General features: G+C 45.0%; 1 protein-coding gene and 1 long non-coding RNA gene across 5 annotated transcripts; one reads left to right on the top strand and one right to left on the bottom strand.

Moving 5' to 3' along the window:
- Nucleotides 1–903: 903 nt before the first annotated feature.
- On the bottom strand, nucleotides 904–9,174 carry HEBP2 (heme binding protein 2). 2 transcript variants are annotated; one of them, XM_072825110.1, is made up of 4 exons: nucleotides 9,014–9,174; nucleotides 8,393–8,537; nucleotides 7,489–7,669; nucleotides 904–1,445 (listed from the first exon to the last, which is right to left on the bottom strand). In XM_072825110.1, the coding sequence occupies exons 1-4, from the start codon at nucleotides 9,098–9,100 to the stop codon at nucleotides 1,247–1,249; spliced, it is 612 nt and encodes a 203-aa protein (XP_072681211.1). In that variant the 5' UTR covers nucleotides 9,101–9,174; the 3' UTR covers nucleotides 904–1,246. The 2 variants fall into 2 exon arrangements, with proteins under 2 accessions (XP_072681211.1, XP_072681213.1); XM_072825112.1 differs by having other exon boundaries at nucleotides 8,402–8,537.
- Nucleotides 9,175–9,269: 95 nt separating this feature from the next.
- On the top strand, nucleotides 9,270–13,866 carry LOC140614794 (uncharacterized). 3 transcript variants are annotated; one of them, XR_012015602.1, is made up of 4 exons: nucleotides 9,270–9,400; nucleotides 10,878–11,273; nucleotides 11,739–11,866; nucleotides 12,515–13,866. It is a non-coding gene; the product is annotated as an uncharacterized lncRNA (long non-coding RNA). The 3 variants fall into 3 exon arrangements; XR_012015596.1 differs by having other exon boundaries at nucleotides 10,878–11,866; XR_012015573.1 differs by lacking the exon at nucleotides 10,878–11,273 and having other exon boundaries at nucleotides 9,281–9,400.
- Nucleotides 13,867–15,338: the final 1,472 nt, after the last annotated feature.

Raw genomic sequence — 15,338 nt, 5'->3', positions numbered from 1 at the left:
GATTGACCTGACCTTTACTGCCCACCTGCATGCACCCACCGACCTTTGTCCCACATTTTCTTTATATAAACCTGGAAGTATTTTCAGCATATTAGAGATCATCTTTAGATGCTAGTTCCCTTTCTCCCCAGTGCTGGCCTCACTGAAATAAATTCCTTTCTTGTTTCACCACCACTCATCTGTTTGCCTTTGGATCTTGTCAGTGGCACATGGTTGAAGCTGGTCCCTTTGGGAGCCCTGGAGCCAGAGGCTCCTACATCCTTGGCCCCTGGTTATATCTGAATGTGGCTTTGTCTTCTCCAGGACAAGCATGCTCCAGCACAAATTAGGCATGGATTTCAACCTCCTTGATTTTGTGGCAATCCATTCTTTCAATAAATAGGATAATTTTTCTATGACCTCTGGAATTACATGAACTACTTTAAAAAGGGGGCACCTGGGTGGTTCAATGGTTGAGCATCTGCCTTACACTCAGGTTGTGATCCCGGGGTCCTGGGATCGAGTCCTACATCATGCTCCCCATAGGGAGCCTGCTTCTCCCTCTGCCTGTGTCTTTGCCTGTGTCTCTCGTGAATAATTAATAAAATCTTAAAAGAAATACTTTCATAATGCATGTGAATTTTAAAATTACATGTCTGTATACATGCCTTTGCACAAGAACATGGCTTTCTTGGGTTTCAAAACAGGATCGAGGTCCCTACCTTCATAAATTTCTTCTCTGCCATGAAATATTATCGACCCTTTGGGGTATGCTGGGAATTCTCTTGTGCAGTGAGGGCGGGGGGTGGACAAGGAAGAGGAGCCCAAGGGGATGTGACAGGGTCTGGCGCAAAAGAATCCGGTTTTTGTTGCCAACCGAACTTCACCCCTTGAGGCTTGACAGCCTCACCATGCCATACAGGATGCCTCTTTAACATTTTTATTGATAATATCTGGAGGGAATAACATCCAAATGACACAAATCCAAGTCAGAAAAGGCAACATGATTGTGATGCAGTGAAGAAGGGTCAAGTAACAGGATATTCCCTGGAGCCTTGCAGACAAACTCCTTCAGAGCTGTTCACATGTTTCTAGAATACTGTCCCCTGTTCCCTGCGCATCTAGATAAAGCTTCAAGCTTTAATAGGCACCTTGGAAAGAAGCTCAATTCATCGTAGTTCTCTCAGTAGAGCTACTAGACCTGCAGTTTACGTGTAAGTAGAGTGTCGATGTCTACAGTAAGTGATGGTACTTCCCGGTTTTTTTCTCATTTATTTTCTTTGGGGGGTTCATGTTTCTCAATCAACCACACTTCATTATTTCCATCAAGCAAGTTGAAAGGACTGTTGTAGCCTGCGGTGTAATAAACCTTCTCATTGAAAACTTTTCCTTCTTCCCTCAAAATGCTTGCTAGTGTCAAAAGTTGCTCTTGATTCTTTTGAGCACTAGAGAATCCATCGAAAGCCCTGCGAAGGAGAAAGAAAAATAACCATGAATGATGTTCACACTGATGTAAATGTCAGCCTGGAAAACAAAGCTGATAGTATGAAGGCTGGAAGAGGTGCAGCTCCCGAGCCCTCCTCTTCAACCGCTGACCGGGGCCATTCCCCTCCTGTGGTTCCCATTCCAGTGCGACCTCATCACACCAACAAGACCCAGGAAGAGCGACGTATCCCAGCTGCTAGCAGGCAGATTTGGAACTTTCACCATCTCGTGCTCTAACTCTTGCTTCTCAGACTTTAACAAACACTTACAAGTCACGTGGGGATCTTGCTAAAATGCAGATTCAGGAGATCTGGGGCGGGGCCTGAGAAACTGCATTCCCAACAAGATCTCTATAATGCTGATGCTACTGGTCAGAGGACCACACTGAAACCCCCTTCGAAGATTCCCTTTCAGATTTTCAATTTTCTATGGAACATTTCCCCACCCCTCTCCTCCCTGGGAAAAGGGTAGGTGCCACATTACAGGTGAATATGATATAGTTTCGACCCTATGAATTTATAGTCTAATGGAAGAGAGGAACATTTTGGCAGCTTGTTATATATATCCTGAGAAGAGATTTGACAGAGACAGGATCGATATGCTTGGGAACACTGAGGATATGACTGAATCAGGGGTAAGGGATATCATCTGAGTTGGGTCTGGAATGGAGAATGGTTTTGCTGGGCAGAGAAAGGGGAAGGATAAGAAAAGGAACAGAATTTCAAGAATATAAGGCATGTTCGTAGTGAGGCCCAAAACGAGCTCTGAAAGGTGAGTCAGAGCCGAAAAGAACAACCTTGTATGTCATCTCAAGGCCTTTTGAGATTATTCTGAAGGATGGTGAGCAGTGAAGTAGCTTGATAGGATTTGGGAAAGACATATGGAAAAGAGACCGGGGGGAAGGAGCCAGTTAGGAAGTTGCTATGGGGATGGGGAAGAAAAGGCAGTCAAAAGATTTAAATAAAAAGTGGGAAAAGAGAATACAAGTTTCAGTATGGATTTTAAAGTATATAAACAAAAATAGCCATAGTTAAATTATGACAGCACACGGACCTAGCTGAGCTGCTGACATGTTAACACGATGAATTGGATTTTGAAGGTTAAGAATAGGAAATACAGAAAACTGCAAATGTTCCCAATATGCCTTCTTTAGTATAAGATTTATTATCGAGGTGCCAATGGAAAAGATTAGTCCTACCATTCTTCAGGTAAGATGGAATCTCTCAAGGGTACAAACCAACAATGTTCATGAGGCACCTAGATTGTTCCTGGCACACAGTATCTTTTAAATCCTCATTGAATAGTGTAGGAATCTATGTATGCACATATACGTGAAATAAAACATTGAAGATAAATTGATAAAACTGTTCTAATTTTCAGAATATTGACTGATAATGATAATTCTGAACCATATGTCAAGAAATATTTGCCTCCTAAGTTTATTATTTCCTTGGTGAATAACCAGCTCTTAGTATGTTCTGCCTAAAGCAAACTTGCTTTCAGACCCTATTTCTTCCTTGAAATCAAAATTTGAACCCCCTAGTTAGAAATCATCTTTTGTTCTATGAATACATATTGCTCTACAATGATCCATTCACAGCTTTATTCAGTACACAAACATGACTCTTTCCATACAACTGCCTTGCTAGGAGCTGCAGGATATAAACAGAGTACCATGTTACTGTATTTTTGAAAAAGTTATACTCTGTACCTATATCCTTATAATGTAGAATAATAGGAGAACAGAGTGGCTAGCTAACTGGGGAAATGAGGACAGCATCACAGATGAGATACCATTTAATCCAAGTCCTGAAGGATGAAAGTGGATGCTCCAGGAAGAAGAGAAAGAGAGAGCTAGAACCAGTAATAAGGTCATGTGCATGTTTTAAATATTTTACAGAAATTAAGTCATTTAATCTTCATGGCAAACCTATGAGATAAGTAGGTACTATAACTCTACACATTTTACAGCTGAAGAACTTTTGGCAAGGGAAATCTGAGTAAACTGCTGAGGTCACAAGTAAAGATATGTGGAAGGTTCTAGCCACAGCAATCAGACAACAAAAAGAAAAAAAAAAAATCCAGGGAGCACCAGCGGCTCAGCGATTTAGCGCTGCCTTCAGCCCAGGGCAGGATCCTGGAGACCCAGGGTCAAGTCCCACGCTGGGCTCCCTGCATGGAGTCTGCTTCTCCCTCTGCCTGTGTCTCTGCCTCTCTCTCTCTCTCTCTCATGAATAAATAAATAAAATCTTTAAAAAAAAATCCAAATTGGCAAGGAAGAAGTAAAACTTTCACTATTTGCAGATGACATGATAGTAAATACAGAAAACCTGAAAGACTCCACTGAAAAACTCTTAGATCTAATAGGTGAATTCACTAAAATTGCAAGATATAAAATCAATTTACAGAAATCTTTGCATTTCTATATACCAATAATGAAGCAACAGAGAAATAAAAGAATCAATCCCATTTACAGCTGCAACAAAATCCATAAAATACCTACGAATTAATCTAACCAAAGACCTGTAAAAGACCTGTACTCTGAAAACTATAAAATACCGGTGAGAGAAATTGAAGATCACACAAAGAAATGGAAAGGCATTCCATGCTCATGGATTGGGAGAACAAATATTGTTAAAATGTCTATACTACACAAAGTAATCTACATATTTAATGCAATCCCCATCAAAATATCAGCAGCATTTTTCACAGAGCTAGATCAAAGAATCCTAAAATTTGTATGGATCCATAAAAGACCCCAAACAGCCACAGCCACCTTGCAATAGAAAAGCAAAGCTGGAGGCATCACAATTCCAGACCTCAAGTTATATTACAAATTGTAATAATGAAAACAATAGGGCACTGGCACAAAATAGACACACAGATCAACAGAACAGAATAGAAAACCCAGAAATGAATCCACAATTATATGGTCAATTACTCTTTGACAAAGGAGGAAAGAATATTCAATGGAATATTGGATATTGCTCTTCAGCAAATGATGTTGGGAAAACTGTACAGCAACATGGAAAAGAATGACATTGGACCACTTTCTTGCACCAAAAAGATTCAAAATTAATTGAAGGCCTAAATGCAGGACTTGAAACCGTAAAATCCTAAAAGAGAACCCAGTAATTTCCTTTACATTGCCCATAGCAACTTCTTTCTAGACATGTCTCCTCAGGCAAAGGAAACAAAAGCAAAAATAAACTACGGGAACTACATCAAAATTTAAAAAATGCACAGCAAAGTAAGCAATCAACAAAGCAAAAAGTCAACCTACAGAATGACAGAAGATATTAGCAAGTAACATATCCAATAAAGGATTAGTATCCAAAGCATACAAAAAACTTAGAAAATTCAACACCCAAAAACCAAATAATCCAATTAAAAATGGGTAGAAGACATGAACAGATAGTTCTCCAAAGAAGACATATAGATGACCAACAGATACATGAAAAGATGCTCAATATCACTTACCTCACACCTGTCAGAATGGCTACAATCAACACAAGAAACAAGAGGTGTTGGTGAGGATACGGAGAAAGGGGACCCCTCATGCACTATTGGGGGGAATGCAAGTTGGTGCAGCCACTGCAAAAAACAGTATGAAGTTTCCTCAAGAAATTAAAAATAGAGCTACCCTATGACCCAGCAATCACACTACTGGGAATATACCTAAAGAATCCAAAATACTAACTCAAGGGTACCTGGGTGGCTTAGTCAGTTAAGCATTTGTCTTAGGCTTGGGTCATGATCCCAGAGTTCTGGGATTGAGCCCCCACATGGGGCTTCCTGCTCAGCGGAGAGTCTGCTCCTCCCTCTGCCCCTCCCCCACTCTCTGTCTCTATCTCTCTCTCAAATAAATAAATAAATAAAAATTTTTAAAAATGCTAATTCAAAGGGATACATGCACCATGATGTTTACAGCAGCTTTATCTACAACAGCCAAAACATGGAAACAGCCCAAGTGTCCGATGATAGGTAAAGAAGATGTGCTATATATATGCGATGGAATACTACTCAGCTATTAAAATAAAAGAATGAAATCTTGTCATTTTCAACGACATGTATGGACCTAGAGACTATTATGCTAAACAAAATTAAGTCAGTCAGAGAAAGACAAACACCATATGACTTCACCCATCTGTGGAATTTAAGAAAAAAACGAATGAGCAAAGGTTAAAAAAAAGAGAGGCAAACCAAGAAACAGACTCTTAACCATAGAGAACACATGGTGGTCATCAGAGGGGAGGCAGATTGAGGGGGTGGGTGGAGGAGATGAGGCGGAAGAAGGAGGGCACTTGTCGTGATGAGTGATGAGCTTCGGGTGACGTGTGGAAGTGCTGAATCGCCCTAAATGGATACTATGCTGTATGTTAAGTAACTGGGATTTAAATACAAACTTGAGAAAAAAGAGAGCCGTGGCACAACATGCACAGGTCAGTGAGGGGTGGGGAGGTCAGTGGAACATAACTAGTGGGGAGACAAGGCTGGGCCACTGTAGAGAAGGCCCTGTGAACCATCTCAACTTCACCCTGAAGCAAGTGGAAAGTCACAGAGATTTTTCGTGAAGTAACAGGTTGGGGTTCTTGTTTTGCTGCTGTAGTAGTAAGGAAGAGCATGGGTTCCGGGGTGGAGCGTGAGAGGAAGAGAATGGCAGGCAGGTTACTCCCAACAGTTGGGAGGCCACTGAAGCAGAACAGTCAAGGCCCAAGATGACTAGCCATCCGATCATCTCCTGAGCATCAGGCGTCGCGCCAAGCATTGTGGGATATACAAAGATGACTGAGGTGTGGTTCCTAGGAGATGATGTTCAGAGGAAGTCACAGGGAAGGGCAGAAAAGTAGATTCATGGATCACTTCCCAGGAGACCAGTTGTCAGGAAAGAGTACGTTGATGGTGACCTGGGAGGGCCTTGCTGGGAAGGCACTATAAGATCACTGCCCACATAAATTGGGAATTGGGGCGCCGCTCATTTGTAGAGCTGTTGAGTTTAATCCCCACTTACCTCATGTGGAAATGTCTGGCAAGTCGGGCAACCTGGGCTGGAAACACTAAATTTGAGAGTCACTGGACACATGTAGTGAAAGCTTTATAAACAGATCACCCAGAGCAAGGCTGCTATGACGGGACGGTCAGTGTGGTGGGTCGACAGCACTTCTCTCAACAGAGAGAGGAATGGGAGGAGGGGGGGACATTCTGAGACTTCAGGGGAGCAATGAGTATCAGGAGAACAGATTAGTCAGCACATGTAGGCTGCGGGGGTCACACGGGCAAGGGGTGCCATCATGCGCCGCAGGCAGGGCCACTGCTGAGGGTGATGAGGACAACAGTTCCGAGGAGGTGGCCTGGGTTCTCCCAGACTGAGGAGCGGTGGTGTGAGGAGCACGGGGGAGACAGAGACCTTTAGCAGGCTGGTGGTGCCAAGAGGGGGAGAAGGGAATAAAGCGACTTCAGTATGAGACTGTTATCATGTTCTGTGCGTGGTTTAAATTTCAACAGAGAGAATTTAGGGAATGAGGCAAACAGGTAGGGAAGTCTGAAAGGGTACAAAGGAACCAGCCAACGAACAGGGGCGATGATGACAGGACCAGCTGCCATCCCTCAGGCTGGGGAGCACGGGGCGGGGGAGGGGGGAGGTTGGGGCTAACAGAGCCTAAAAGCTGGGAGGGGGGGTACCGGACACTGTGTGGCAGGGTTTTTGCTCAGGTTTACCTCCATGGCAGATAAGGGCAGCCTTGCCCCCCCTTTTTTTTTAACTTTTTTTTTTTGAGAATAATGTGCATTGTGTCTTATTTGTGTGGAAGGTAATCAACAAACTCTTTATTAAATGAGTTGATTATATCTGGCAGCAGACCCTCAGAAACATATAAAACTAAGCCAGCAGGAAACCCCTGGAGAATGCACTAGACCTCTTTCTTTATGGAAGGGTGAAAGCCTGCGGAAACTGCATAGGAGCGAAACTGAGTGCAGGCAAGGCCAGCTCGCAGTCCGCAGGGCTATAAATTATCTACCACTTACCGTACAAACACGGTCATCTCAGCTCGGTCTTCAATGAAGACACCTGACTCTGAAGGCCGTGGCGGATCCGGTTGCTGCTCAGAGGGGATGTACAGGGAAATGGTAATGATAGACTCACTAAAAGGACCTGAACCCGGCTCCACGAGGCTTGTCACTGGAGCTGTCATCTTTATCTTCATCTCTGGACCATAAAAGACCAGGAAAAGGGCGTGAAAGCAGATTTAGTATATTTACGATGACTTCTAAAAACTTAACCTATCATTTTTTGATCCAGGTTTCCTGACTGACTTTATGCTACTGACATAAAATTCACCTTTGAGATCATTTTCATCATGAAAAAATAAGGGCAAAACGATTCAATTATCCACCGGCCACATTAAACACTTTCTGTACTATTGATATTTTTGGTTAATAATAAATTCTAGCTTTAGGGATGGAAGGGAAAATTCAAGATTGTATAGACCAGCCTGTCCTTTATTTTTTTACAGTTCAGAACCTGAGATCCCACGGGTTAAGTGACCTGCTAAAACATAAACAGAGTCAGAGCCAGAACCAGAGGTCTTGAGACCTGATCTTGCGCTCTTCCTACCTTCCTGCCTCCTGATGACTCTTAACTTACCAGTCACCAAATTACCTCAAAGCATTAGCCACGAAAATGACCTAAGGCTGGTTGCACGGAGGAGGCCGGGCTCGTCCAGCGGAAACACGGAACAGAGGCTGAAAAGCACTGCCCTCCTCCGGGCTCTCAGCGTCCTGGGGCGAGTCCCTGTCCTCAAACGTGAAGCCTTCGACGATCTCATGATTTTTCTTTCCCAAAGTATATCTCTTTAATAAGCTAAAACGCAAGGATAAGCCCGGGGACTCGACCACACCGTATATATGACTGTAAGGCACACTGTCTTACTGTCTTCACCTCTCTCGTTTTTGCCTCTCATGTAGCTGTCCAGCTTGCTGTAACCCGTCTGGATGGCCGCATCCCAGTCCAGGGACTCCACGGAGGTGCTCACCCACTTGGCGGGTCCATAGCGCCGGATCTCGTAACTTCCCGGCTAAAACGCAACAGAGAAGCCCGAGGGAGTCATTCTGAAAGGGCAGGACGAGGACGGCGACGGCGCAGGGGCCCTACCTCGGTCGGGCCCACCTGGGCAGGCCCTGATCGCGGCCTGCAGCCCCGGCGCCCCTCCCCCAGGCTCGCGTCCTTGGACTCGAGACCTGGAGGCGCCGGGGTCGCCGGGCTCTGTTCGCGTGACGTCCTCGGGGCCGGGCGGCTCCCACCGCGGGCCCTGGACCCGATCACTTCCTTTTCTCTTGTTTAACCTCAAAAGACACTGCGCTGTGCCAGTGGGAACTGAGATGTAGCCGTAACGTAGGGCTCCGGCTAAGCGACCGGCATTCCCCATCGGGGCAGGAACGGAGCTGGGGGCCCAGACAACTTTAAACATTGTCCTTTTTGCTTCCATCTGCGGGACCCGCCGGCCCCACTGCAAGTCGCCGGCCGCCCCGCCCTCGCCGCGGGGGCGCCTACCTGGGGGCCCGCGTCCTCCGGCGCCGTCCAGCCCGGCGTCTCCACGGCTCGGGCGTCCGCGGGCTCGGGCTCCTGCTGCTCGGCCATGGGCGGCGCCGACGCTCGGGGGAGGCTGGCGAGCAGAGCCGCCCAGGGCCGCCCGCGGCGCGCGCCCCGCTCCCGGAGTGCCGGCCCCGCGCGCCCGCGCCCCGCTCCCCCCGCGCGCCCGCGCCCCGCTCCCCCCGCCGCCGCGCGGCCCTCCCCGCGCTCCGGGGAGCCGAGGCCGCGGGAGCCCTCCGGGGCCGGGAGGGGGCGCTGCGACCGCGAGGGCCGCCGACCCGGCAGCAGGGGCCGCTTGGGCCCCGCGTCCTTTGGGGGTCCCTGCGCGCCCTCGCCCTCGTTTATAAAGTAAGAGGCGCGCAGCGGGGTCCACGCGGGGAGCCCGGGGCGGGGGTGAAGGATGGGCGCGGCTGCCGGGGGCGCTGGTGGAGCCGGTTTGGGAACCTCTCGGCGGCTCCACCCGCGCGGGGAGCCGGTTCTGCAGAGCCGGCGTGTCCGGGCCCCGGGTGCACGCGGCGGAGGCGGGAGGGAGCCTGCGCGCCCGCCCGGGGCTCCACCTTAGGGCCGCCCGGAGCTCCGGCGCGAGCTGGCTCGGGACCCGGGACCCGGGACCGGCCGGGGCTGCGGAGGTGGCCGAGCGCGGGAGGAGGGAGATGGGGCGACAGTCCTGCCTGGAGAGGCTCTCCCGCGGTCCCGGTGGATTGACCTTTCCCCGACATGACCCCAGAACCTCTAAGTTGGTCCCACTGGAACTATCAGGCGGCGGGGAGGAAGGTTAAAAGGGGGGCAGAGAAATGGGGGGAGTCCAGCGACAGGACTCTAGTGCCTTTAAAACTTTTTTGGTTAGATTTATTCTTTATTTTTCCTAAGAGATTTATTGAAATATAATTGATGTACCATAAAATTCACCCATTTTATGGGTACCATTCAGTGGTTGTTAGTATATTTACACTTGTGTGCAACCATCACTACCATCAATTTTAGAACATTGCCCCCCCCCCCCCCCTTTAGCCGTCATTCCTCAATTCCACATCCCCAAGTCCTAGGCAGCTTCTAATCTGCCCTCTTTCTCTACAGGTTTGCTTATTCTGACATTTCATATAAATGAGCTAATACAGTGTCTTAATCTGTGAGGCTGCTGTAACAAAATATCACAGACTGGTGGCTTATAAACAACAGAAACTTATTTCTCAAGGTTCTGGAGGCTAGAAGTCCAAGATCAGGACACTCGCAAGTTAGGTGCAGGCCCTTCTCCTGGTGGCACACTGTGGGTGGTGTCCTTACAAGGTCGAAGAGGAAAGGCAGCTTTCTCTGGCCTCTTTTATAGGGGCATGAATCCCATTTATGAGGGAGTCTGTCCTCCTGACCTAATCACCTCCCAAAGGCCCCATCTCCTAATGCCATCGCCTTGAGCATTTGTTTCTCAAAATACGAGTTTTGGGGGGATGCGGGCATACAGACCATATAGCATACAGCCTGTGGTCCTCTATTGCTGGCTTCTTTTACTTAGCAAAATATTTCAAGTTTCATCCATGTTGTGTAGCATGTGTCAGTACTTCATTCCTTTTTGTAGCTGAAAACATTCCACTGGATAAATATTTTTCATCAGTTGATGGACATTGGATTCGTTCAACCTTTTGGCTATTATGAATCATGCTGCCATAAATATTTGTATACAGGTTTCTGTGTAGACAGATTCTCATTCCTCCTGAGTGAATTCCTAGGAGTGGGATTGCTGGTCAAATGGTAACACTATATTTAACTTTTTGAGGAACAGCAGACTGTCTTTTATTTTTTAATTTTTAATTTTTTTTTTTTTTTGCAGACTGTCTTTTAAAGTGGGTGGTGCACTGTTACATTTACATCAGCAGTGTGTGAACATTGTGTTTCTTCATATCCTCGCCAACGCTTGTTGACATCTGGCTTTTCGATTATAGCCATCCTATTGTGTGTGCCTGGTGTAAAAAAAAGTTTTTAAAAAAATTTTTTTTGAGATATTCATATAGCATAAAATTCACCATTTGAAAGCGTGCGATTCAGTGGGTTTTAGTATTGTCAGTATGTCGTACAAACACTATCACTAATTCCAGAACATTCCATCAATCCAAAAAGAGACCCCTCACAATTTAGCAGTCACTCCCAATCTCCAACACCTCTCAGCCCCTGGCAATCACTAGTTTACTTGCTATTCCTGTGGATCTGTCTATTCTGGACATTTCACGTAAGTGGAATATAACGTGTTCTTTTGTGACCGACATCTTCCTCGTAGTGTAATGTTTTCGAGAGTCATCCATGTTGTACCTTGTATCAGTGTTTCATTCTTTTTTATTGCTGAAGAATATCCCATTGTGTAGTCTTACTGCTTTAAAGCAACTGAGGTTCTCTTTTTCCTTTGCCCGTCCTTGCCGTAATGAGTATGGTGGCCTGTGGGCACATGACACTTGCCAGTGTTTGTATCAAAGCTATTATGCTGAGTTATGTTTGAATTATTTAGTGAAGACTGAATAATGAATTTTGACTGAAATTTTAAAAACAGCCTGACTCTTTTAACTTCTATAACATGTGATCCACTGCTTAGGTGACTTTGCAAAGTTGGGAATGTAATTTTATGTTGTGAAAAGCTTTAAGAGAAAAGGAAATAATTTACATTGTTGTTTAAGATTTCTGTTGTTTTTTCCATCTGCAGAGTACCTTTTACAGTGATTGATGCCTTTTGGGGTGGAGGAGCATTTTCTTTGTAGAAGAACTGAGGCTAAATTTGGAGACATTCATTTAAGAGGGTGTGGAATGTACAATTAACAAAGATAACAGCAGGTGACTCAGCTGAGTTATCTATATTTATAGGGTGATAATTAGTCATGTAAAAGAACAGAAGGAGGGGAAAAAAGGATTTATTTCAAAATAATGGGATTTCAGTTAGAATAAATTTAATGAAATTCAGAAGGCTCAAGTTTTATATCCATATGTCAAAATAATCTAGCTAGTTTTCTTGTTGATTAATTATGGTAAAATTGTTCTATTAACTCACACTTAATGAATGTATGACATTATGAAGAAGGTAGTCTAAGCTTTACAGCACATTTGGTGGTGCAGTGTGGCTCGATTCTAACAACAGGTGTCTCCACTTCACCCCAGCCAGGGGAAGAGAGCCCTGCAGAGCCCTGCAGCAGGAACCCCAGAAGATTCTCATTATTTGCAGAAGCTTTATTCTATAAAGTCACCATGCATGTTGAATTAATGAGTACTGAACTATTGCTTCTGGAGGAAATACAGAGTTAGGTTCCTGTGAGCCTCTGGCCACATTTTTTGCCAATCACTCCATAACCTTGTTTTATATGAGTTATTGTATAAAGATACCTTATTTAAGAGATGCTGTTGATTATTTTGATTCATTGACATTGAACTCATAACCAACTCATACTTTAATGAAGCTTATATGACACATATTATCTCCTCCAAAAGGTACATCCCAGCCTTCCTGCACTTAGGCATAGGAGTAGCACTTCAGTGTTATGATTGGAGGCCATTTTAAGCAACAAAATCAACAAGAAGCACGAACACGCAAAAAACATGGAACAAAATAGACTGCAAAAAGGACACTCGTTCACTGTATGAGAGCTGAAACTAGAGGGCAGAGCCCCACCTTATTTGACCTCAGCTGGGAACGTGTGCAACCGGTGGCCAGAACTCCTCGCTGCTCTACACATGCAGATGTCCACTAGTGACCGAGACGGTGCTCTGAGTATTGCTTTTGAAGTTCGAAATACGTACCAACAAGTCGGTGAACTGGCAAATATGGAATCTGTGAATGATGAGGATCAACTGCCAATGCTGCCTGCAGTAAGTTACGCCGGTCGCTTCTATCCATATTTCCTTGGCCAAAACAAATCATAGGGGCTTGTTTGACGTCAAGTGCAAGCACACTGTGTTCTCAAAGAAGAGCTCCAATATTTGAGAGAAGCGCTGATGCTCATTGGTGATACAATTTAGTCATTCATTGATAATTCCATACTTGCGGTAGATTTTCTTTTCCAAAGACAGTTGCAATATTATCTCCCATTCAACATGCTGCTCTTATAATGTGATTTTGATACATCCCGGCCCCCTCCCCTCTGACATCAAGAGATGGAGGTCTATGCTTTTTTTCCTTGAAACGGGGCAGGTTTGTGACTACTGTAGAAGTAACCCTGTGTTACTTCTGAAGCTGGATCATTAAGGACTTCCACCTGATTTTCTTTAGGACAATTACTCTTAAAAATCCAACAACCATGCTGAAGGGAAGCCCAAGCATCTCCACGGAGAGCCATGTGTAGGTTCCTAGCTGACAGCTGGCGTTGACCTCTACACGTCCAAGTGACCAAGTGTTCAGACATTGCCAACCCCCACCACTGAGTCACACCACACATCCTCCATTCCTCTAGGCTGAGGCCTCAGGGATCATAGGGCAGACACAAGCTGTCCCTGCAGTACCCACAGAACCCGTGAGCATAAATAAATAGTTATATTTTTATGCCACTAAGTTTGGGGTGATATATTCTCCAGGGTAATAACTGAAAGAGTGCCCTCTATGTACAGCGCTGTTGTAGATGTTGGGGGGTTTTAGTCATACATAAAATTTCATTCTAGGGGATCCCTGGGTGGCGCAGCGGTTTAGCGCCTGCCTTTGGCCCAGGGCACGATCCTGGAGACCCGGGATCGAATCCCACGTCGGGCTCCCGGTGCATGGAGCCTGCTTCTCCCTCTGCCTGTGTCTCTGCCTCTCTCTCTCTCTGTGTGACTATCATAAATAAATAAAAATTTTAAAAAAATTTCATTCTAGTCTTCGCATATCTTACAGTCAGCTCATTGTTTACTATGGGGCCATTCTTGCTCTCATAAAGAAATTAGGTATTTGGTCTTTCTAGAGTTACCACTGTTTCAAATATAGGAACTGTATAATGGGTAGCAACTTGGTAGTCTATCAGGAAGTACCTTTTAGTTTGCCTGGCTTCCCCTTTAGTTTTGGTGAGAATTATAATACTCATCCATCACTTAGACCCAAGACAACCCATGAAGCCCCTCTTACACTAAGCACTTTGCTTAGTACCTGACACATAATTACTTGATAATGTTGAATGAGGGCCAGTCAGAATTTATCAGACACATAGATAGTAATTGAGTGTTTTCAGGAGCACCTGTGCACCACCTTTTGAAGGGCCACAGAAAATGAAGAGACATTTATTGAACGTGGGGTCGAGGATATAAAGACTAAAGTCTAAAGCTGAGAATGTCTTTAAAAATTAAAACATCAATTCTAATCAATATGAGGCCTGATACAATAGACTGTGGTGAGTGGTTATAAAAAAGAGTGAGGGGTATCCATACTGATTTTATAAGTCTCAGGTTTTGAAGTAAAAATAGACAGCCAGCTATGCCACAGCTAGATAGCTAGGCAGCTCACACTCTAAAGAAGCTCTTAAAAAGAAACTAAATCCTTGATGCAGCTAAGAGGAAATGTTTTTAATAGATCACTTGATTAAGGACCATTTCCCCAAAATAGGACATTTAAGATGTTCCCTTAAGCTCTTATCTATGGGACTTTTGCTTTTGCCATACATTATTACCTTATTTCTTGATCAAGAAAAATGAAAACATTGATAGGAATTGGACTCGCTTCCCTTATAACTTTTTTAGGATGGAGGTGTTCAGTGTTTCAGTGTTCCCAGTTCTGAGAAGAGGAGACACTCAGCCCCAATCTAACATATACCTGTGAACCAGTCAATTCTCAGCCAGTTCTCAAGTCCTGCATAATGGGCTCCACAAGCAGCTGCACACCTGAGTTTGTTTGGGTCTGCATGTTCAGAATGTGTTCCACTCCAGGAAGAGGTCAGTGGCAGATTGGCTTGGCTCCAAGATGGAGGAAAAGTTTAGCAGTAATTAATGTCTGGGGCATCTTTTCTTCTAGATCAGGGCTTCTCAAGCTATCTGTGATGGAAAAACTTCTCCTTTTAAGAAATAATTTCTAGGGACACCTGGCTTAGTTGGTTAAGCGTCTGCCTTCAGCTCGGGTCACGATCCCAGGGTCCTGGGATCGAGCCCAGTATTGGGTTTCCTGCTTCATGGGTAATCTGCATCTCCCTCCCCTTTGACCCCTCCCCCTGCTTGTGTGCTCTCTCTCTCTCTGTCAAATAAATAAATAAATAAAATCTTTAAGAAAAAAGAAATAATTTCTAGTTCATCATAAAGCAATATGTGATTTTACTGCTCAAGATTGTGCAGCTCGGGCAGCCCAGGGTGACTCAGTGGT

This window comes from Canis lupus, chromosome 1, assembly GCF_048164855.1.
Source record: "Canis lupus baileyi chromosome 1, mCanLup2.hap1, whole genome shotgun sequence".
Taxonomy (NCBI): domain Eukaryota; kingdom Metazoa; phylum Chordata; class Mammalia; order Carnivora; family Canidae; genus Canis; species Canis lupus.
This window is presented reverse-complemented; position numbering and strand designations above follow the sequence as displayed.

What these genes read in the sequence shown, in the direction of transcription:
- HEBP2 (XM_072825110.1), bottom strand. Translation starts at nt 9,100, where the DNA reads ATGGCCGAGCAGCAGGAGCCCGAGCCCGCGGACGCCCGAGCCGTGGAG. An exon ending in CGGAGGACGCGGGCCCCCAG is followed by an intron (nt 8,538 to 9,013) that starts GTAGGCGCCCCC and finishes GTTGCGTTTTAG; the next exon opens with CCGGGAAGTTACGAGATCCG. An exon ending in GAGATGACCGTGTTTGTACG is followed by an intron (nt 1,446 to 7,488) that starts GTAAGTGGTAGA and finishes TCTCCTTCGCAG; the next exon opens with GGCTTTCGATGGATTCTCTA.